Source organism: Phascolarctos cinereus, unplaced genomic scaffold (assembly GCF_003287225.1).
Source record: "Phascolarctos cinereus isolate Bilbo 61053 unplaced genomic scaffold, phaCin_HiC Scaffold_5;HRSCAF=322, whole genome shotgun sequence".
Lineage (NCBI taxonomy): Eukaryota > Metazoa > Chordata > Mammalia > Diprotodontia > Phascolarctidae > Phascolarctos > Phascolarctos cinereus.
The window spans coordinates 402,819,473-402,844,420 of record NW_027555958.1 but is presented as its reverse complement, the minus strand read 5'-3'; the positions used below and the strand labels follow the sequence as shown (position 1 = coordinate 402,844,420).

General features: G+C 39.1%; 1 protein-coding gene across 4 annotated transcripts in view; it reads left to right on the top strand.

The window, feature by feature from the left end:
- Positions 1-24,948, top strand: part of CUNH1orf21 (chromosome unknown C1orf21 homolog) — a 265,651-nt gene that overhangs the window by 217,921 nt on the left and 22,782 nt on the right. For all 4 annotated transcript variants that reach the window (XM_020984395.2, XM_020984393.2, XM_020984394.2 and 1 more), the window contains 2 exons: positions 11,666-11,742; positions 21,526-21,586. In XM_020984395.2, the coding sequence (XP_020840054.1) occupies positions 11,666-11,742; positions 21,526-21,586 (138 nt within the window). The remainder of the gene's footprint in view (positions 1-11,665; positions 11,743-21,525; positions 21,587-24,948) is intronic.

Here is a 24,948-nt window from a genome sequence, read left to right as displayed (position 1 = left end):
GGGCAGAGGCTTAATGTGGCACTGAGAAGAAAGGTAATGAAATAGCGTAGAGGACAAGAACAGGAACATCCCTGCTTTCTGGCCCTCAGAAGTTCCAAACTTTAGCTTGCTTATGGAAATCATGAGCCCTTCCTAGCCACCTCTTAAAATGGAAAACCCAAAGCAGCCATTCCCAGGATACTAAGAGCTGTCATAAAAAGAGGGCAGGAGCACAGTGTAGTGGAAAAGTCCCTGGAACCTGAAATCAGAAGGTCTGCAATCAAATACCTGACTATTCCTACTTTGTGACCATAGGCAAGACAACCTCAGCTCTCTGAATCTGTTGCTTATCTGTAAAATGAGGGGCTGTGTGCTTTCTCTGAGGACCCTTCCAAATCTAGGTCCTATGAAATCAGGAGAGTTTCTCTGTTTCTGTCTTATTTCTTGATGTTATTTCCTGGCTATTCATTTCTTTACATCAAAATTATAGAATATAAGTGTTAAAAAGGGACCTTGAAGATCCACCTAGTCCATCCCACTTCCATTTACAAGCTAGGGTCCAGAAGAGGACCTAGCCCAAAATTACTTATCTGGTGGATGACATAACTACAGGCATCAAAACATTTCATGTATCATTTTTGGTCTTTTGACTCTCACTCCACAGTGAGGACCTTATAACTCACAATCTCTGATTTTTGTCTCAAAAATTTTCCTGCAGCCAAACTGGCCTATGTGCTGTACTCATGCACCCCAACTCCTTTTTCCCTTCAGACTCCCCATCCTGCCCAGAATGTGCAGCCTCTTCCCCTCAGCTTCTTAGAATACCTAGATTGCTTCAAAGTTATCTCAAGTCTACCTCATTCATGAAGCTTTTCCTGATCCCCCTTGCTAAGCAGGTACCCCTGATTATTTTCTGTGTACTGTTTATATATTACTTTATATTTACTTTTATTCTTTGGTGGGGCAACATTTCCCTAGCTCCTCTTTTCCTCCAAATAACAAAACAAAAATACAATCCAACCCAGTAGATGCAACCCAACAAAAAAATTGCACACATTTACCACGTCCAATAATGTATATGCTTCATTCTACAACTTGAGTCCATCATTCCTCTGTCAAGAAGCAGGTAGCATTCTTCATCACCACTCCACTGGAATCGTGACTGGTCATTGCACTAACCAAAGTTCTTCAATCTTTCAAAGATTTTTTTTCCTTTAAAATATTCTTCTTACCATATAAATTGTTCTCCTGGCTCTTCTCATTTCAGTCTGTATGAGTACATACAAATATTCCCAGAGTTCTCTTGAATTGTCCCTTTCAGCATTTCTCACAGCATAATAATATTCCATTATAGTCATCTCCTGTCATTTGTTCCTCCATTTCCCAGTTAATGGACACCTCCTTTATTTTCAGTTTTTGCTATGACCGGTAGAGCCAATCTAAATATTCTTGCATATATCGATCTTTTTTTTCCCTCTTTCTTTGATGTCTTTGAGGTCAAGGCCTAGTTGTGCTATCACTGACTTTGGGGTCATAGTTCCAATTACTTTTTTTCAAATGACGACCAATTCACAGCTCCATCAACAGTAGACCATTGTTTCTGCCTTCCTGAGACCCATCAAACACTTATTAAGAATGGCTTTAGTGTTGACAGGTGTAACCAGCGGCTCTAGTCAGACATAAGTAAACTTTCACAATTGTAAAGCTCACCTAAAGCAATCAGATCCAATTGATATATGAATGAGAATCTCATCAGCAGCATCTCTAATGTGCACTCGTCCAACAAACAGCCTCAGAGGATCTGAGAGAGCTGAGGTTGACCATCCAATAGATTCTTTCATGGAACAATTCGAACAGAATCATAGAATTTTGTAGCTGTAAGCAGGCTACAGGGAACATATATCCACTAATTCAACCGGAGCCTGAAGAAGAATCCTTCTACAGCATTCTTGAAGTGTAGTTGTTGAGTCTTGGCTTGAAGACCTCTGGTAATGAAGAACTCACTACCTCCTGAGTCAATCAGTCCCATTTTTGGATAGGTCTAATTGCTAATATTTTTTTCACTTATATCGATCCTAAATCTGCTTCTCTGTAACTTCCAAAAACTGATTCTAATTCTACCCACTGAGGCCAGACAGAACAAGCCTAAATCTTTCTTCCACATGGCAGCCTTTTAAATATTTGAACATAGCTATCATGTCCTTCTTATTTCTTCTCTTCAACTAAACAGACATCAGGAAAAATTAAAGCAGGAGAGAGCTTACATTCACTTTTTTTTCTGCTAAAACTAATTTTATCACAAATAGTTTATGTCTATGCATAAGATCAGTTTGTGACAAGTCAGTGAGTATACTGGAGTCAGCTTTTGATGTATTTGCAAGGGTTTTCAATTGAGAAAAAATATTATGGTATTACAGTCAGTTTTCTATATTTATATAGTGGCAGGAAATTTTAAAATATTTATATTTGTGGTGGGGAGATGTGTGGGGATTTATATTTTAATGTGTTCTTTTTTTTTTTTTGGCAGTTTCCAATGTGATGTCATCTGCCTTTCATCCGTTGCCTAGCAATATCCTGTGATTCTTTCATAGTCATTAAGGGCATGTTCACACATGGTGGGAAGGTTATAGGAAAGTTCCTAACTATCTAGCTTACTCTGTTAATTAAATGATTAATTGAGGTGCTCACCCTTACACTTGTACAGTTTTCTACAAACAGAAGGAACTTGTCAAGTAGTATCTATTGCAAAGGACTATGAACTATTCTAGTCAGGATAGGGAGCCACTAAAAATTATGAGCAGAACAATTGCATGGATAGGTGTAAAATTTAATAATAATAATAGCAATAATAACTATTATTTATATAACACATTAAGGTTTGCAAAGCATTTTGCAAATAGTAACTTATTTGATCCCCACAACAACCCCAGGAGGTAGATGATATTATTATTATTACCCCATTTTATGTATGGGGAAACTGAAACAGGAAGCTTAAATAGGTTGCATAGGGTCACACAGCTATTAAGTGACTGTAACTGGATTTGAACTCAGGTCTCCCTAACTCCAGGTCCAGTTCTCTGTCCACTGTACCACCTTTAATAGAATTTACAGTCTAGTAAGAGGGTATAAGATGCACACAGTTGTAATACAGAATAAAAGATGATGGATGCATCAAATTGAATGCTTCCAAAGTGCACTGTGACATCTGGGGGAGGGGGGCAGGAAGATGGGTGTGGGGTCATGGTTCCATGGACCCTGAGGATTAGGACTTTGAGCCCAAATTTTCCAGCTCCAAAGATCCCATATTTTCTCTCCATAAGGTGATGTGTTTTGTTTTTTTTGGGACTGGAACTGTGATTTTTTTTTTTTTGATGAAGAGAATGGCCAGTGAGGAAACTCCCTTTGGCGATATATATCTCTAATTCTCCTACAAGTTATTGCCTTAGACAGTTGCCTGGGGCACTGGTGGTTAAGTCCCTTGACCAGAGTCACACAGGCAATAAGTTTCAAAGGCTAGACTTGAACCCAAGTCTTCCTGACTCCCGAGACTAGTTTCCTATCCACTGTCTAGGGCCTATAAGGTGCCTCTTGTCAAGGAACACAGAACATTACTGCCTGTGAAATGAGACTGCTCACCTGGCTGCATGGCTATATCAGCCACACATGGGCTAATGATGCTCAGAATCCACGGGATGATAGTAGGACCAGTTACATCATGGAACGACCAGAGACCAGTGATGGGCACAGGTCAAGACCTTCTGCTGGCACTTACCTCGTTCAAGGGGAATGTTAGATGTATGGGGCTCTCTCAATTCAGAACGATTAGGGGGGTGGGTTGGGGAGGGAGTTAGTTGATTACTCTTTGGCTCCTCAGCCGAGGGAATGCTCTAAACTGTTCTCCCCTGTATTCTGGTGCCTGCTATGTGGGCAGCTGCATGGCATAGTGGATAGAGTACTGGGCCTAGAATCAGGAAGACTCATCTTCCCGAGTTCAAATCCAGCCTTGGACACTTCCTAGCTGTGTGACCCCACACAAGTCACTTAACCTTGTTTGCTTCAGCTTCCTCATCTGTAAAATGAGCTGGAGAAGGAAATGGCAAACCACTCCAGTATCTCTGTCAAGAAACCTCCCTCCCAAAAAAAAAAAAAAATTTAAAAAAGGAAAAACAATGGGGCAGCTAGGTGGCACAGTGGATAGAGCACCGGCCCTGAAGTCAGGAGGACCTGAGTTCAAATCTGGCCTCAGACCAAACACTTGACACTTACTAGCTGTATGACCCTGGGCAAGTAACTTAACCTCAATTGCCTTAAAAAAAAATAGTCGGGCACAACTGAACAGCAACATGTAATGAAACTTTTCATATATTAGGCCATTGATAATGGGATAAAAATGTGGTTCCCTGTGGAATGGCTGGAGAATAACACATATGCTTGGCACAATTTGCAGGCTTAAATGCATCACTAAGAAAGATCTTCAGGGAAAAGCCTAGTGCTCCAAATATGCATATATTCTACTCCTTCCAGAGGTCAGTTAAGCTACGAAGTGGCACACTAAATAGAGCTCTGGGCCTGGAGTCAAGAAGACCTGAGTTTCAGATGTGACCTCAGATACTTACTAGCTGTATGACCTTGGGTAAATCACTTAATCTCTGCTTCATCTGTCAAATGGGAATAATAATAGTATGTACCTCCAGGGTTACTGTGAGGACCAAATGAGATAATATTTGTTAAGTGTTTATCAGAGTGACTGGCACAAAGTAGGCACTTACTGAATGTTTATGTCCTTCCCTTCCCCTTTGCAATGCACCCTGTGGTGCTTTTGCACATATGTGACAGATAGATGGGCAGTGACCTCATCTCCACAGTATAAATTATAGCCCCCTCCAACTTAATTATGTCTCTTGACATAGCTCCCTAGGCTCCTAGATTTCTAAAATGAAAAATGAGTTCCCCTGTTGTGGTTTTCCAGCAGATTTCCATAGACCTTGCGTTTCGGTTGCTCTTCTAGTTAAACCATTTTTCTTCACGGCTCGGGAGTTGATTTGAGTGCTGGTTAACCTCCAGAGAGGAGTAAATGATGGAGACTTTTTGTGGGCACCGTGGCATCTGAATTAGAAGAGAGCTGTAGGTCTGGCCAGTCAGTATGAGCAGGCTGGATTCTGCACGACTGTTCTGCATGCTGTGGACCACGAAAGGGAAGAACAGGCTGAGGTCTGGCTGATCTGACAAAGCAGCTTTTTTCTTTCCACTGGGATCTTTGCCTTTGCTCTGTTTCACCAGGAAAACTGGTCATAACTCTGGTTGTCTGTGTCACAGCAAAGAGTTAAGAGAAATGAGAGAAAGGATAGCATGTGGTTTTTCAAAAGAATGAAGACTCTTAGATGGTGCATTCATAGGACCATGGCAGGAAGGGACCTCTGAACAGAGGCCATTGAATCCAACCCTCTTATTTTCCAGAGGGGAAGGACATTGAGATCAAGGGAGGGTCATAGATGGAGAGCTGAAAGTGATTCTGATGCCATCTAGTCTAAGCCCCTCATTTGACTAACGAGGAAACAGACCAAGGACTATAGCAACTTCTCACAGGTAATAGGGATGGAGGTGGCTTTTGAACCCAGGTCCAACTCCAGAACCGATGCTCTTTCCATCCCACCATGGTGCCTCTTTTGCTTTGGGTATATAAATATACTGCTCACTGCAGCCCCACTCCCCTCTCTCTTTGCCTGTCAGAAAGCTTCAATTTAGACGATTTGTGTTTGACACAGCATCATTGTGTGTGCATCACCCAATGTGATTTTGAAAATTGTTTCATAGGCAGCAACTACCATGAGGTGTACTTCAGGACTGACGCTGGCTTTGATTTTTTATGTTTTGGGAAGTCAGGAATGCTGTGCATCTTCCTTTAAAGGTAGCACCAGTTCAATGGCAAGAACTCCAGACTTGGAACTGCTGACTCGATAACACTTGCTAGCTCTGAGGCCTTTACTTTTCTGAGACTCCATTCCCTTACATGTAAAATGGTGGTGATAATACTTGCCCTACCTGCCTTGTAGGGTGCTTGTTTGGAAAGAACTTTGTAAACCTCAGTGTGCCGTGAAACTATCATTCACGTTTTGTTGTTTATTTTTTTCATAGAGTGAAATATATTTCAAAAATGTATTTCATATAGTTTCACATGTAAAATATATTTTCATATAGCTACATGTATACATACTTGTGTGTGTAAGTTTGTATATACATATTATATGTACACCCATGTACAAACATACATGCACACATCAAATCCCATGGAGTTTCTTGCTGCCTTATATTTCCCTGGGCAAGTCACTTCAGTCATCTGGGCTTCATTTTCTTCATCTGTAAAATAAAAGCTTCTATAAAAGTCAGTGGTTCTTAATGTATGTTCCTCTGTGTGTGTCTGTTTCTGTGTCTGTCTGTGTAATAGACCCTTTGGCAGTCAGGTGAAGCCTACAGAACCCTTCTCTAAATAATGCTTTTAAATGTATAAAATAAAATATTTAGGTTTATAAAGGAAACCAATTATATTGAAATGAAAACATAATTTTTTTTCCCATTTCTATGCAGAGATGCTTTGAAATCATTCCATAGAACCTTTGTGAGTCCGTGAATCCAGGCTTAAGAACTTGTGTGCTAAATTCTCTCCAGTGTCCATCCAACTCTAAAATCCAGTCATCTTAGTTCCACTCCAAGTTGCCTCAGTCTTGTCTCACGGCCCTGCCCATCTTATAGCAGATCCATTCCAAAAACTCAGACTCAGTCCCTCAAACCCCCCTGGGCTTTAATAGGTGGGCCTTCAAATTACCTTGCCCCATCCAGGCCTTTACCTGTCGTCTTAACCATCTTCAGAACTTGTTGCTGGTAAGCAACTCCCTCTTCCTCCTCCCCTCCACTTTCCAGCTGTTATCCACTCTTCCTCTGTTAGAATGTAAGCTCCTGAGGGCAGGAATTTTTTGTTTGTTTATGTCTATATCCCCACTTAGCACAGAACCTGGAACATAATAAGTGCTTAATAAACACTCTTTATCTATCTATCCGCCGGGGACTCTTGGGAAAATAGAGCAACCAACAGATAATAATAACTGACATTTATAAGAGTGCTTTAAGGTTTGCAAAATTTTTTCATCTTATTTGAGCCATGCAACAGTGCAGGGGAGTAAGTGCTATAAGCCCTGTGAAGAAATCTTAGAATCAGTGAGGTCCGTTATCACATAGCTTATAAGTGTAAGACATGTCATTTGAACCCAGTTCTTCTTGACTACATGAGATCAACTCCACAACCCCAACCTGGAGCCACTGAGGAGGGAGCCAGCCTGGAAAATCTTGAATTTTGTTTTTCCTTCATTATTTTCTGTTCTACAATGTTCAGATTTGTTTATTACCTGGAGCATAGGGGCATGTAAGTGACGAAAATGAAGTTTGACTTCAAGGCCGCTGGTATCATTGATTGTATATTGTTTGGGGATTTTATCCTGTCTTAAGGTTATGCAATCTATTTTTAATAAATGTATAGTAAATCCACTTCACTTTGAAAGGTATGGTTTTATAAGTTGAAAACAAATAAGTTACTATTACATGTAAATGGTAAATCGGTTACAATTGCATGTACATTCTATACAGTTGCCATTGGAAATCTTTATCCTACTCCAGCAATTTTTAAAGCTCTGGCAGGTTTCATATTACACATAAAATCTTAGGGAAAAGGTGAGGTTTTGTTAGATCAAGTTTTTCCGTTAAGTGCCTTTATTAATCTCAGATCTAAATAGCAAGAATGCTTAAATGAGTGATGTAATCAATCACTAAGCATTATTTAAGTTCCTGCTGTGTGCCAGGCACTGTATGAGGCCCTGGGGGTACCAAGACAAAAACCAAACCAACAAAAAAATGAAGCAGTGCCTGAGCTCAAAGAGCTTGCATTCTATCAGGAGAAACAATAGGCATACATATTAATTAATACAAAGTATATACAAAAGGAGCATGGGAAGGCACTTGTAAAGAAAAGTCTCATGTTGAAGATAACACTTGGCCTGAGTTCTGAAGGGAGCTGGTGATTCCAAGAGATGGAGGGGAGGGAGAAGAACATTCTGGGCATGGGATCCATCCTTTGCCAGAGACCTGGAGGTGGGAGATGAGGAATAACAAGCCATTTTGACTAGGTGACTAATGAAGGTGACTAATATTTAATTATTAATTAAGTTAAATAAGTAGTTATTAATATTTAACATTTAATAAGCCTGGAAAGCCAGACCAGAACCAGATGGTGAAGGGATTTAAATACCAAGTGGGATTTTGCATTTTATCCTAAAGGTAGTAGGGAGCCACTGGAGATTTTTGCCAGGAGAATGACATGGTCAGACATGTACTTGGAATATCACTTTGTCCAGGATGTGCCCGGTATGATTTGGAGAGGAGAGAAACTTGAGCTAGAAAGACAAATTAGGACACTGTTGCAATAATCTGGGTAAGGGGTGATGATAAAAACATGGGTATAGGTATTGATATACATATCTATATAGGTATAGATAAAGAAATAGGTATAGGTATAGATATACATATATAGATATAGGTATAGATATTTATATAGATCTTTTTCTAGTGGGAAAACAACTATAATTACCCACATAATGTATTAAATGAAAAGGGAATATGAGATAAGGCTGGGAAGGTAAATTAGAGCTAACTGTTGGAGTACCTTGCATGCCAGGATCAAGAATGTATACTTTACTAGTATATCTAATATATTACATGATACTAATATCATACTGATGCATTGCTCTGAAGATTACTCTAACAGAACTGTGAAAATTAAATGGGAGAAGGGATAACCTGAAAGTAACAAGGCTATAAGCAGTCCAGGAGAGAGGTGATTATGGTTTAAATTAGAGTGGTGATCACCTCTGTGGAGAAGTAGGGTATGGACCTGAGATGTTTCAGAGGGGAATTTAAGAGGATATGATAATTCATTTGCTTGTGGAGTGAGGAAGAAGATAGAGTCAAAGATGACAGCCTGAATGATTTTAATGGTTGTGATACCATCAAGAAATATAGGAGAGCTAGGAGAAAGGAGAGTTTTAAGAGAGAAGATGACTTCAGTTTCGTCTGTGATGAGTTTGAGGTACTGAGGAGCATTGAGGTGGAGAGAACCAGTGCCCAGGAGGGAGCCCTAGGGACAGATGGCTGCTGGAGAGTGGACGGAGGAGTGGAGATAGAAAGGGAGGAGTCATCTGAATAGATGGACATCAACAGAAGCTTTTCTCTTCTTGTTCTCTTTATCTCACCCATTTTTGTAGAAAGAAAATGTAATCTCTCAAGAGTTTTGTTTTCCTTTTCTTCCTCAGTGGAGGCAGGAGAGAGGGAAAATGGTTTTGTTGTTAGGCAAAAAAAATTAAACTAGTTTTTTTTTTTAAATGTGAATTCCTTGAGAGCAGAGACTGTCTCTGTTCTTTGATTTATATCTCCATGCTTTGTGGAGTAAGTGCTTTTCGATGCAAAAAAAAAACATAGCAACTTATTGGTTTATGCTAGCTGTAGCTGTGCTTTGTAGCCTACATAATTTTACATTTTCACTCAGTCATCAAGTATTTATTAATGTAATTAATGTAATGTATAATGTAATGTAGTATGATTAATATAATTATATTATTAATATATAAATGTATTAATATTTATTATTAATATAATTAATATAATGCCTTCCTATATGTGCTGGGAGCTGTTCTAAATGCTAGGCATGCAAGGAATGTCTCCCCACCCCCTCAAAAAAAATGCAGCGTCTTCCCTCAAGGAGTCCACAGTCTAATGGAGGAAATGATGTGCAAGTAACTATACATAGGATATGTATATATAGGATAAATTGGAGACAGTCTCAGAGGGAAGACACTATAAAATTAGGGAGGACTGGGAGGGGCTTCTTGCAAAATGAAGACTGGGAAACCCAGAGGCAGAGATGAGAAAGGAGAGAATTCTAAACATGGGGGACAGCCAGAGAAAATGCTCAGAGTCAGGAGATGGGGAGTCCTGTGCAATGAATTTTCCTTCTTTTTTTTAATGTAAGTGGAAAGATTCTTGAGCTTGGTACAAAGAGATTCAGGGTGTCCCAAAAGTCATCCCAAAAGTTTTAGTACTATTTTAAGATTTTTTTTCACCACACTAAGACTTTTGGGACACCTTACGTAGTGTGTACTAACTGAGCTTTAATAATTATCCTCTTCTAATAGGAAATACAACCATAATTGCCATATTTTAGACAGTCAGTATTATCATACAGATAACAGCCCAATTGTATTTTCTCTATAGCCATAACATTTTAGTCCCATTGACTTCAGTGCGTAACTTCAGTTGACAGTTATAGGGGAAACAGGTTAGACTTAGTAAAAATAGTCAATTCTTAGAGATTGGCGTGTTGGCTTATTCTCCTTGGCTTGTGAGGAAAAGGTTGAATTTGTTATAAGTTAATAATTCCAGCACACTGATTTCAGTCAGTTTTCCAATTCTTCAAGCATGTATGCCTTCATATGAAAGTGAGAATTTTACAAAATTCTTTCTTTGGTAAAGTCATTGTGAAAAACTTTGACATCTTCAAAAGCAGAGGGTTATAAACCTACAGGTTACATATTGATGCAGTGGGTATATTGGTGTTTAAATTTTTAGGGTCATTTTTCTCTTGTGCGACTTCTAATCAGAAGAGCAGACAATACATATATCTTGAACTCAGGCAGGGAATAAATTTAAGGAGTTCATTTGAATTCAGTTTTACTTTTTAATAAGACTGAGATTGGTAGTCATTTTTAGTCATATACCTATATGTGTCTCTGACGCTGTGAACATTTTTTGTCTCAGTAGCCATCACTATCACTTATATGTAAAAATATAGCCAATTTTAATCAATTTGGGGAAAGATATTATGATTGAGATTTTACCAATTTGACTGTCATCCTGGGTTTTCTCTCCTAGAATCTTACATTCTCACTCCTCAACACATTCCCTACACCTGCTAATTTTCATCAGTCCCCCTTCTTAAGAGTTGAGAATTAAATATTTGTATTTTGTTTTGTCAGCATCATCTTAATAATTAATAGTGACAAGTTTTTATGAGCCATACCTCCTCTTTTCCAGGCTTAAACTATTTCATCAGATGAGTTGACAGATTCCACCTGTGTACTCTGTTTTTAAGACCATTCTAATATGACAAAACTATTAAGATCGTAAATCATAGAACTGAAGGAGTCCTCAAAGACCAGCTAATCTGCCAGCTTCATTTTACATATAAAGAAACAGAGGCCCAAAGAGTTGTGACTTGTCCAAGGTCACACAGACTCAGGATTTGAACCCAGGTTCTCCAATACCAAATCAGGTGCTCTCATGGTTTACAGCTTGGGTGGTCCAAGAGACCCATCCAATACCCCCCCCCACCTCTTCATTTTACAGTTGAGAAAGATGTGACCTAATGAGACTGAGTGACTTGCCGAAAGTTACATGAGGTAGGAAGTGGCAGAGTCCCACTAAGTCCTTTTCCTCTAAATCCAGTCATTTTCCCATTGTCCCACACCTTTCCACTGTATTATAGTGACTTCTCTCCACGTACAAACCTACCCCTCTGATCATGAATGTATGTCTGGTTGCCTACCTACCAACTTCCTAATCTTTGCTTTACATGTTTGTTTTGCAGGAAAAAAGTGCCAGTTCAAATGTAAGACTTAAGCCTAATAAAGAGGTTCCAGGATTGGTACATCAACCTAGAACAAAGTAAGTTATTTTTCTAATTCCCTATATTGATGTTTATGATAATATTTTAAGTAAAAAATATAAAAGGCTTCTGGTCCTGTTTTCCCAAATGTCCAGAACCATACTTAAGTGCTCCATAGGGATCCTTAACTCATAGGGTATATTTTGTAGCAACTTTCACCTTTCCAGGAAAAGATTGTGGCTTACCTGTGGAAGCTAATAAAGGGAAAGAGAATAATAACTATATAGCGCCTACTGTGTGCCCAACACTGTGCGAAGGCATTAGGCTTTGATCCTCAATAACCCTGAGAGATGGATGGTATTATTATCCCCATTTTACAGTTGGCAACTGAGGCAAGCAGGGCTAAATGACTTGCCCAGGGTCACACAGCTAGTAAGTATCTGAGGATAGATTTGAACTCAGAATGAAGACTCTTTCTGACTCCAGGTCCAGCACTCTATCCACTGCACCACCTGACTGCCTCATCAAGTTTTATGCTATTTTTTTTTAACTACAGCATGGTTCAGAGGACAGAACACTAGGTTTGAAGTTAAAGGACCTGAATTCAAGTCTCTCCTCTAGCCTTTACTGCCTATGTGACCTTAGTTAAGTCACTTGTCACCTGATTGGACTGTAGTTTCCTCATCTGCAGAATAAGAGTATTGAACTTTATGGGCTTTGAGGTTCCTTCTGTACCTGGGAAGAATGATCCCCCTTCATAGAAAGAATAATTGATATCTCAGGAAGTAAATTGAGCTGTATTTCTATTAATTAAGTCTTGGAGGTTGGTAAAGAGTTTGGATCCTAACTTAGGAAAATAAAATATTTTCTCGTAATTTTGTAGCATAAAGTGTGATTGCCCTACACCTTAGTGTTGTTTTAAACGTACCGCAGATTAACCTTCTCCTTTTAGACCTAAAGATCTTTTGTAACGCTACTCATAAATGTTGCAGCCTTACTTTAAAACTATTTATTTCTCAGCTCTTTCCGCTGTACAGAAGGCCATCCAGACTCGATGTGCCTTTTGTCAACCCGAGTGAATTTCAGAGAAATTTGGTTCTTCTTCTCTTTAGTGGCTGCAGGATTTCCTTCTACCACTGGCATGCTGCTGCAGAATCCATCATTTCCCTATAATGAGTATTTCCATTGTTTTCAAGGGGAAAAAAAAGTCGGACTCCCTTAATAATGCAGTTAAGCCTTATTAGCAAAGAATCAGATACCAACAATCATCATGACCTTAACTGGTACTTATAGGCCTTCATAACAGAAACAGCTTTGAATGTCAGGAAATCTCAACATAAAGTGTTCTTGGAAATACAGTAAAGTATTAACCCTCATAAATTGAGTCTAATTATTCTGAGATGCTAGGAAATAATAGGGATTTGTTATTGACTCATTTTTCGGTCATTTTCAATGTGTGACCCATTTGGGGTTTTCTTGCCAAAGACACTGGAGTGGTTTGCCATTTCCTACTCCAGCTTTTTGACAGATGAGGAAACTGAGGCAGGGTTAAGTGACTTGCCCAGGGGATACTAGTATGTAGCCTATTTTACCCCCTGTCCTCCTCCTATAAGAATTCTTCATCTTGTGATTTCAAAAGTATTTAAAAACAATGTGCTTCAGATTTTTATGTAACAGGTTTTTATAAACAGCTGAGAATTAAGTACTTACAGAGGCCACCTCTATGGCAATGATAGAGTCCCTATAGTAACAGAACACTGCATAAATGTCTATTATTTATTTATTTGGTTTTATTATTATTGTTGTTACTCAAGGTGTGTTTTATGAGATTTTGTGGGACAATAGGAAAATATACTAGCTTTGGAGTCAGAGGATCTGGGTTCTAATTTCAGTTCTGGGTGTACCACCTACTAGATGCATGCTCTTGCTAGCTATGTGACAAGTCATTTAATTTTTCTGGGCCTCAGTTCCTTCATCTGTAAAATGAGGGAGTAGGACTGAATGGTCTTGGAGGTCCCCTGTCCCTTCCAACTTTAGAATGAGGTTCCAAAGATTTCATTTTTAAGTAATTAATTTTATTTTCTTGACAATTCCATCTTTGCCTCACCTTTACAGTAAGGCTTCTTAACCTTTTGTGTATCACGACCCACTCTGGCAGTCTAGTGAAGTCTGTAGACCCCTTCTCAGAATGTTTTTAAGTGTGTAAAATAAAACACATAGAATTACAAAGAACACCAGTCATATTGAAATACAATTAGCAATTTTTTTTTAAAGTTTACTGACTTCTGGTTAAGAACCCCTGCTTAATTTACTAAGGTTGTGTCAGGAATTGGAAGGCAAAGGAGAAAGACACATTTGTCCAGGTTGAGCTTTAAGCCTCGGCCTGGTTATATTGGTTTTATTTCAATTATGAATACTCGTTCATCCCCACTGTGTCTGCCATGATTGTTGTGACAAAACTTTTATCTTATCCTATCATCTTTCTCTGAAGGAGCTCACTCACTCCTTGCATCACCTTTCAGGGATAATTTTTGGCCATCCTACCTTTTTGATAAACAAAATCTCCGTGTTATATTTTAAGGCAAACAGTGAGTTCCCTATGAATGGTTAGGTCAGTCTTTTCTTCTTTGTTGGTTGTGACTTCATGTAACCAAGGCAAAGTCAGGGTTAGTTTTAATCACACCTTACATTTTTTTTTATACATGACAAAGCACAAAAGTATTCTTCAAAACACCTGTGAGATCAGCACTATGACATTATTACCTTCATTTGACGGATGACGGAACTGAACCTTAGATTAGTTAATTGACTTACATCATTATGATGTAGTGGAAATAGTGATGCATTTGAAATCAAAGGACTTGGGTTGAAATGCTAACTCTATCACTTACTATACCCCCATGTCTTTGGACAAGACCTAACTTGTTTGACTTGCTTTGATTCCCTCATCTTTAAAACAATAGTGAGCATAGAGGGGATTCTTGTTACTCTGGGTTGGACCAAGAGAGTTCCTCTGAGAATTCCTGTGATAATTCCACTATGTGCTTTAGTGAAAATGTTTAGATGACATGTGTGGCCATTGGAGGCTCAAGATTCCTTTTCCTCTCTACTGTGTTGGAACATCTAGGTAAGAGCAGATGAGAGAAAGTCATATAAACTCTAGGAAAGGCGATGTGATCCTCAGATTAAGTACATGCAGCAGCAGGGACTAAGCTGAAAGGGCAAAGCTTATGGCATGTGCTGTCGTGCGTGCCAAGCATGTGGGAGCCCCAATTAGAAAGGTGCTGCTAAATTGAGATTTGGAATCATAGTGGATTATAGAATTTTAAACATACAGTCTAAACTTTTTAACTTTTATTTCAAAAATTTCAGAGAAGTAAAGTTTTGCTTTCTACTTTAAAAAAAAATTGTAGTATTTATGTAGTGCTTTGAGGTTTGAAAAGTACTTTACGTATGTTAACTCCTTGGGTTCCTTTAAGTCCTGATTAAAATCCCACTTTCTACTGAAGCCTTCCCTAACCCCTCTTAATTACAGTGTTTTCCCTCTTTATCCTTGTATATAGTTTGCTTTGCATATATTTGTTTGCATGTTGTCTCCCCCCATTCGATTGTAAACTCCCTAAGGGCAAGGTGTCTTTTGCCTCTCTTTGTATTTCCAGAGCTTAGCACCTAGCAGGTGCTAAATAAACGTTTATTGAATGAATTAATGTGCTCCTGAGAGGTTAGGCTCCCTTCCAGCTCTGAATCTATGATATAACAACAACAGCAACAACAGAGTAGCTCAATGGATAGAATGCCTGGCCTGGAATCAGGAAGACCTAAGTTTAAATCCAGCCTCAGATACTTAATAAATGTATAACCCTGGGCAAGTCACTTAACTTCTACTTGCATCAGTTTCCTCAACTATAAAATGGTGATAATTACAGCATCTAATTCCTAGACTTTTTAGGAGGATCAAATTTATGAGGGCTAGAGATTGAGGGGTGCGAGATCACGACTTGGACCCTGCTTGAATGAGTTCAACCCAAATCTTTCAGCCAGAGAAAAAGTTTATTAGAGATAAACCATATAGGCCAGACTCTTAAGGAATCTGAACATTAGTAACACCATAGGGATGAGCGGGCATGAGAAAATCTCAGCCTTGTGGGCATGAGAAAGTCTCAGCATTTGAGTGGGGGCCAGGGTGGATCTTATATGCACTAAAATAACTTTGAGTGGCCAGAAGAGGGGGCTGGGAAAAGGGTCTAGGTGAGAATTCCAATTGGAGGGTCTGAGAGATTGAATAGACAATGGGAATAGATAATGAGAGGAACTGGAAGGAAGAAGTTTGAAAGGCTTCTGAATAAGATCAAAAGGTGGGGCTAGGGCTTGCAAAGGGAGATAAGGGGAGTCGATAAGGAAAAGTTTTAGGGTTTTCTGGGGCCCCTGGACAAATGGGAGCCAAATTTTTTTGGCAAAAGGAGCAAAGGTCTCGGCTTCTGAAACTGAGTGATGGGCCCATACCCCATCAAAATGAGGTAATATTGGTAAAGTAGTTAGCACATAGTAGGCAATAAATGCTTGTTTCCTTCCTAATGAGTTAGCATTTATATAGTTCTTTAAAGTTTACAGGCACTTTATAGATGTTATCTCATTTAATCCTCACAATAACCCTGTAAGGTAGGTACTATAATTAACCCCATTTTACAGATGAGGAAACTGAGGCCCAGAAAAGCTAATTGTTTTGCCCAATGCTAGTAAATACCTGAGGTAGAATTCAAATCCAGATCTTCTAACTCCCAGTCCTATGCCTGTGACCACTGCACCACCCAGCTCCTTCATGGTCATACAGCTCGGTAGAGCCAGAGCTTGGAAACAGGTCTTCCATCTCTAAACCCAGAGCCTTCTGCCCCCTTCCAAACCATGCTGCCCCCTAGCCACCGGTACTTAGAGGGAGGGAAGGCAGCATCTCATCTTCTTTGGGGATTGGATTTGAAAGGTCCCACCTTTTTAAGATCCGATTGTCATCTGAGCATGAAAAGTGCTGACTAAAGGGACTCTGCACAAATGGTGGTTTGTTTACTACCTTTCCTGCCTCTACCCTCAGAGGAATGGAAATATCTGATCCTAGAGCTAAGCCCCCATGCTGGCTTCCTGTGTGCCAGGAAGGAGTTATGCTGTTTGGTCTCCGGGCTGGCTGGCAGCTTTATTCAGTTTGTTTTACTTAAAGGATCAATTTGAAAAAGTGGTAGTTAGGGAGTCTGTGGCTCAACTCAGGAAAGATCAGACAGCTTTTGCTGTCAATAAATCTTGAGCCTGCCCAGCCATTAGCTTTGGTGTCAAGTCACGTGGACACGCTGAGGCTTTTGGAAACTGCAGTGCTGAATGCAGAGGCAGTCCCTATGAATCAGAGGTGGATTTCACTTGGCTCCTTCCCATTCACTACCCTCGACCCCAATCTTAGGTACAGAATGGACATGGTGACTTTCAAGTATTAACTGCATTTTGTAATAATGATAACGTGGTGCCAATGGAAGCAAATTCTGGTCAGAAAATTTTGACCTGGAAGATCACCTGCTTCAATCCCCGCATTTTACAGATTGTGTTAGTTCAGTAGAATACCCAGGTGAATGTAAGCTTCAGGAGGGTAGGGACTATTTTGGGTTTGTGTTTAACTCTGGCACTTAATACATGCTGGTGGGGTTAGATTGGATGAGATACTGAGGCTTAGGAAAGGAAAGTGGTTTGCCCAGTGTCACGCAGCTAGTTAGAGACAAAGAAATACTTGGTGCCTACTCCAACGATTTGTCTACTATACATGTTTCCTCCATGCGGTTTTTTGAACAGTTGTATTTAGATGAATAACCAGTCAAATAAGTCAGTAGAAAAAAAATTGTTAGGCTTCTTTGTGCTGGGCACTGTAGTAACCAGCAAATCTACATAATGACATGGATTCCTAAAAACTGCCATTGAGGGGAAAAGGGAGAAGAAGGACATGGATAGAAGACCAGCCCTAGAGTCAGGAGGCCCTGAGTTCAAATCTGGCCTCAGACACTTGACCCTTACTAGCTTTGTGACCCTGGGCAAGTCACTTAACCCCATTGCCTAGACAAAATTAATTAATTAATTAATAAAAATTCGACAGTCTTAAAAAAAAAGAGGTATAGGAGTATGTGTGTGCCTGTGTGTGTGCATAAATATATAAATATACACTGGATCTTTTTCTTTTTGATACCACAGCTAATATTTTATAGATAGATATAGATGCAGACTTATATAATCATATGTCCATATGATCATAATACCATAATGTGTAACACATGCACATGTATATGTAAGTATGTGTACTTATATGTATATGCTTATATGTATGTTATAGATATATACAGATTATTGCCATGTGTTCTAGGCTAATACTGACACAGGTCAGTCCCCTGGTTATTTCAGTTTGATGTTAGAATGAAATGAGACACTTGTAGGCCATTCAGTAGTTGACAAAATGAGGTCTGTTTAGTCAGAGCAGGAGGCTGTTCATGAAGTGTGGTCATTGAGGACACTTTAAGGCGATTCACCTGAACAAAGCTCCTTTGCCTGAGCTGGCCATCATGATCACCAGCCAGACGTCTTGAGGGGCCCTGGAGCTCCTCAATAACTGTTTTGTCCTCAGACCTCACGTAATGGTGTCAGCAACCTGCACCTTTAATCCCCTGAGCCAATCAAGTACCAAGAATGTCTCTATGCCTTTTAAGGAAAAACTAGCCTAAATTGTATGGGGGCAGGGGTTAGGATATTACTCCTACTATATGCCATGCTTCAGGAAGAACCAGGAAGGAAGCCCATAAAGGTTGGGACTAACCAGAATTGGTATTCAAGCATCCCTATACCAAAGCACATGAACTTTACTCATAATACAGCCTCTCGTTCAGAGCAGAGTATTAGAATTGCAGGACCGAAGGGCTGTTGTGATCAGACACGGCAGTAAGAAATAAATGCCTGACATGTCAAAGGAGATGACAAAAGGTGACAGCAAAAGAGGGGACAAATGAACCCCAAAATGCAGAAACAAGAACTCAGAAAGTCCAGAAATTTTTACGTGGTTAATATAGAGGCAGATGGCACTATATGCCCCCAGAATGTAAAGAGGATATCACTGTCTTACAACTTAGCACAAATAATTGATGTTCCTGAGTCAGCAAGAAGTAATAAGGAAACCTACCATCAAGAAACAGTTAAATTCTGTTCACAAAGACAGGGAAGTACATAACATATTTAGAAAGATTTCCATCGCAAATAGCCAAACTGGGACAAAAATAAATTAGTTTTTAAAAGAGTAAACACCTAGTCAGCAAACATTTTCCAGCGGCTCCTTGTTGCCTCCAAGAATAAATACAAAACGTTCTGCTTGGCATTCAAAGCCCTTCCTACCCTAGTCCCCTCCCACCTTTCCAGTCTCCTTACCCCTCAGTCTTCGATCCAGTGACACTGGTCTCCTGCCATTTCCTCGAGCAATATAGCCCGTCTCCAGGTATTTTCTCTTGCTGTCCTTCATACTTGGAATGCTCTCCCTCCTCAACTCCCAGTACTGACCCTCTGGCTTCCGTTAAGTCCCCGCTAAAATTACACCTCCTACAAGAAGCCTTCCCTAACTCCTCTTTATTCTATTGCCTTCCCTCTATTAATTACTTCTTTTTTTTTTAATTGCTTTTTGGTGAAGCAATTGGGGTTAAGTGACTTGCCTAGGGTCACACAGCTAGTAAGTGTCAAGTGTCTGAGGCCGGATTTGAATTCAGGTCCTCCTGACTCCAAGGCTCTATCCACTGCACTGCCTAGCTGCCCCGGTTACTTCTCCTTTATCCTGTATGGAGCTTGCTTTGTATACATTTGACTGTTTTCTCTTCCATTACAAACTGTGAGTTCCTTGAGGGCAGGAACTGTCTTTGCCTCTTTTTGTATCCTCAGCACATAGCATGGTACCTAGCAGATAGTAAATGCTACTAATTGGTACACACTAGATACTCTTCTAGGTGGCTATCCTGGGTGACTCATTCCCCCCCTCCCTCTAGTTCCCAAGTTTCCAAGACTTTACTATACAGTGACTACATTCCCCTCTCTCCTTCTGGCTCCTGGGCATCCTCATCTGAGAAACTGGGGAATAATATCCCATACCTCACAGGATTATTGTGAGGATAAAATAAGATAATTTATATAATATTCTTTGTAAATGCTTTGTACATTATTAGTCATTATTATTATTATTATAGCTAACATTTTATACAGTGCTTACTATGTAGCAGGCACTGTGCTAAGGGCTTTTCAATTATTAGCTCATTTGCTCTTCACAACAACCCTGGAAAGTAGGTACTATTATTATTCTCATTTTATAGATAAGGAAGCTCAGGCAAACAGAGGCTGACTTGCCCAGGGTCTCACAGCTAGTAAGTGACTGAGGCTGGATTTGAATTCGGGTCTTCCTGACTCCAAGCCTGGTGCTCTATCTCCTGAATTAATAGTTTTTTATTATTATTACTTGCTATCCCAGAAAAGTGTCATTACTTTCACCAAGTGTAAAATGAGTTGTATTTATGTTCTCAGCTGTCCTTCTTTCAACCTCTGCCTATATAGTTAGCTGAGTATCATGCTGCTTTCAGCTTTTCTAAAATATACTTTTCAATGTCATTATCAGGGTTTATTTTCCTTTTGCTGGAGACATACTCACACTGAGTCATATTATTCCATGTAGGGCTTCCCTAAGCATTTTTTAGAACCAAATGTGTTTACTTGAAGGCAGCAGTTAACTCTCACTTCACCGTAATTGTAATGCAAATAACTGCTATAGAGAAAAGGGAAATCCTATCTCCCAGTTTGCAGGAATGATAGAAGGAATCACATAAAGTGTCTTTGAATCTTATTTTCATGTTAGTGAAATTCATGCATAATGGAACTTATAAGTGTTCCCCTCACACCCCATGTCCAATCAGTTGTTAAATCTTTTCTCTATTCTTTCTCAATATTTCTTAATCTGTCCCCTGCTTTTTTTCCCACTCATACAGCTACTGCCCTACCTTAGAACCTTATTACTACTCAGTTGGATCATCAAAATATCCTTTTAATTTGTCCATTGAAAGGATACCTCCTCCAGACCATACCTCCATTACCCCCAGTTGATAATGACCTTCCCTTGAGACCACATTTGGAACTCTTATTTGAGAGGCATGACACAAAAGCTCCACATACACTTAAGAGAAATCCTTGTAACTTGGGCTCAAAAAACAAAATCTGGAAACTTCACTATCCATCAGTTGATCAACAGGCATTAAGTACCTACTATGTACCGGGCACTGGGCTAGTCACTAGGGATTAAAAAAAAAAAATGAATGAATGAATGAACCAAGCTCCTCTCACAATGAGGAAAACAAGAACATATAAATGTATGTACAACAAACATAAACTTAATGAATACAAAAATATACCAAGTAGTGAAATACAAGCTTGAGAAGGGAGCAGTAGCACAGTTGGGGATCAGGAAAGGCTTCATGCAGAAGATGGGAACTGAGCAGTCCTAAAAGAAGAGAGAGAGACTCCATGAGGCAGAAGTAAGTAGAGAGTCGATTCCAGGCAAATAAGGACCAGCACAGAAAGGCACAGGGATGGGACATGGAGTGTCCATGTCAGAGAAAAGGCCAGTTTGCTATCTCATCATCAATTTCCCTTACAAACATGTAGTTCACCAAGTTCAAAACAGAAAAAAAAAAAAGGCTACTCTGAATGGTAATCCCTGAGTTTGAGTGAATCAGAAGTTAATTGGAGGTTACTAATTTGGGAGACCTTTTGTTAATATGGACTTAATTACTTTTGTGTTTCAGCATGCACATCTCTGAAAGCCAACAAGAATTCTTCAGAATGCTGGATGAAAAAATTGAAAAGGTATGAAGTTAAATAAATGTTTCATGTACTCTGAAAGTAAATATACTAGGGGCTTTATTTTTTTTTTCATGAATTAGGGTCACATTAATATTCAGTGACTTTCTTTTTTCCATAAATTACTACAGAAGCTAGTTGTTACACTGATATTTTTGTAAATACATGAGAGCTGATGGTTAAAGCCAACAAAACTGAATGTGGCTGTGGACTAATTTGTGGACTGTATAATCTATAATGGTGCCTTTCTCTAAGGACCTCCTAGAGTTCTCAAAACCTCTGGCCCAGTAGAAGCAGTTTTACCTTCAAGCCTTGACCACCTTCTGGTTACAGGACTATGGAGTCAAGGTTTTTCACTTTTGATGAGTTAACTATATAAAATGGAGCAAAAAACCAACCAGTCTTTGCCTCATAATTGGAGATCACCTTAATTATCTCCTGATCATAGGTGTCCTTGGAGCATGGCACTGACATACTTGGTCTCTGCTATACCTCCACCTGTGATCACTGTTATTACTAAAAGGCTTTTAAAAAAATATCATTCACCAGTACCTTTTTTTCTTTACATCACAGTCATTTCTGGGAGGAAAACTTGCCCCACCCTATCCAGATTGATTGAATCAACCCTTATGACAAAGAAAAAACCGTTAAACAAAACATCCAGTACAATTACCATATCTGACAACATAGACAACTTTCTGCACTAACAGATATGTTTCGTTTTCTGATCTTTGGGGCAAATGTTGGCTTTTCAGTTACTCAGAGTTGGGTTTCCTTTCAGGCACCTTTTCATTTGCATTGTTGTCGTTTTTTCATATGTTGTTCTTTTGTACCCTTATTTTTTCACTGCCTTCATTCACATAAATCTCACACATCTCAGAGCTTCTCATAACCATCATTTCTCAGTGCATAATGCCATTCCACTACTCTCCTCTGCCATAGTTCCTTCAACCATTCCCCAATCAATGGGCACCCACTTTGTTTCCAGTTGTTAACTACCATAAAAAGTTCTGCTGTGAATGTTTTCATATATATTGGATCAGTAGACTTTTTAACCATTCTTACTGACCTTGAGGACTTTGAATTTTGCCAGCATCTCACCAGACCTTTTCTAGGTTCAGCCTTTTGGCTACCTAGGCCTCTGATACCTACTAGACATCACTTCGATGGCTAGATTCTACCCCGATTCTTAGTGCCATTCTCAGTACCAATTTTGGTCCCTTCTGGATAGGTGGTTCCTTAGTATGACACCTTTGGAAGATAATTAGTCAATAAGCATTTATTAATGTTATTATATATCATTTGTTATTATCATTATTATTATTTATTAAACATATATTTTTATATATGCCTGTGCTAAAGACTAGGGGTGCAAAATCCCTGCCCTTGAGGAGCTCACAACACACCCTAGAGTTTTTTCAGTAGTGAAAATGCATATACACTAATCCAACCACAGCATTTAATCCTGTTAGCAGGGGACACATTTGCAAAGGTGACTGGCCAGCTTTAAGAATGTGGTCTCTGTCTAGAAATGGAGCTAACCTAATTGACTCCCTTGGGACTAGAACAGATGACCTTGATCTTATTAACACTTTGTTCTAGCCATCTAAACAAGGTAGAATGTAATGTCCATTAAGGATGGGCATTGTACTGAATTGAGGTTTAGTCTTTGAACTTCAGGAGAAGCAAGTAGAAATATGGCTTTAGAAATAGTTAATCAGTTTGGGATACTATGGTTTATAAAACTGACATTTATTCCTGGAGGGGAAGGGTCTATCCTTTAATTCAAAACATTATGGATGAGAGATCTTTTTTTCTGATTTAATTGAGAAATTATCTCAGTTTTAATTTTGATTTCTGTTACTCTCATAAATTTCTATGTTATGAGCCAGAATTTCACAAAAGGTGCTAAAAAGAAGTCTTGGATTTCAATTACTCATGAGCAGAGCCCCTCCCCCCCTATAAAATGGACAGCTGAAAGCAGCTGCCTCTTCTCCCCCTTTAATTCGTCATTTTATAAACCACCAATAAATGACTGTTGAACCGTTCTGCAAATCACCATCCTAATTATAGTGATGTGCAGAATAGAGGAGGGTCATAGATAAAACTGGGTATATCTGACCTATTCCCTACACGTATGTAAATACTTTTCCCTGAATATCTCAGTGTTAATTATAGTGAAATTTTGTGTTGCCCCTAGTGGATTAAGCATGGCTTTTCCCAGCAGAGAGGTATGATTTTTGTAAATCTACAAACCAGTTGCCAATTTTCCTAGAACACACAGGCTTGTCGTTTCCGCCTACACTAATAACCTTTTGTTAGTAAAGAGCAAGAAAAGAAGAAAGTGCCCTATTACCTCTTAACAAAGTCTTCCATTCTCTACTGGTTTTCCCTGGCTTCCTGGTAATAAATAGATTTGCTTGGTAGGCAGGAATATTGTATAAAAACTTAAACCAAAAACAAAGTTTTTAAAAGCTTACAGAATATGATTAAGTATTGAAGACTCGTTTTTGGAAAGTATTTCCAAACTATAATATTATCCACTTTGTTTTCTTAAGTGTGGAGGTCATTGTTCCAAGTCAATATAGGACCTTTTTCTGACTTGGGCAGGAGAATAGGGATGCATCTAAGATGGAAAAAGCAAAATTTGTGACTTGACAAGCTCTTGGATAGAAACTTTCTCTAGACAGAGAGTAGTTGTAGATTGCATAAAAGTTACGACCTAGTAAAAATATGATTCTAGTCTCACTGTTTCCTGAATTTTTAACCGAAGAACTGTGGGATAATGTTAGTCTACCTGTGCACGTTCATGGGGTAGTCTCTCCTTCCTTCTATCTTCTGTTTCTCCTCTAATCCAATTTTTATACCTCTGCTCTTATTTGATCATCATTCCTGAGAAGAAAATGTCATTGAAATATTACCTTCTCTTCTTCACCACTCATCATTCTACCACTATGATTGAAAGAAGGGAGCTTTATACAGGTTCCTTCTGTAGAAAACATCTGTTGTCCTAATGTTAGACCTTGGAACATTGTATCATTGCAAAACTTTGAAATGTGTCTCCATATTTCTATAAACAATCTCCCTAAGCTTTTTCCATTCCCAAATACAAGGTGCCCCAAAAGTCTTGATGCAGTTTTAAGCTTTATTTCTATATTCTGTGTGGATGAACACAGGTACCAATCTGCTGAATCTGGTCCTTGCAATTTAAATGCATCCCTGCATTAACAAAACTTAGAGTCTAGTAGGGAACAAGTTATAGATATGAGAGACATGAAAAACAACATATGAAGTCCAAGTAATATACATATGTATGTATATGTGTATATGTAACATACACACATACATATACACACACATGATTAACT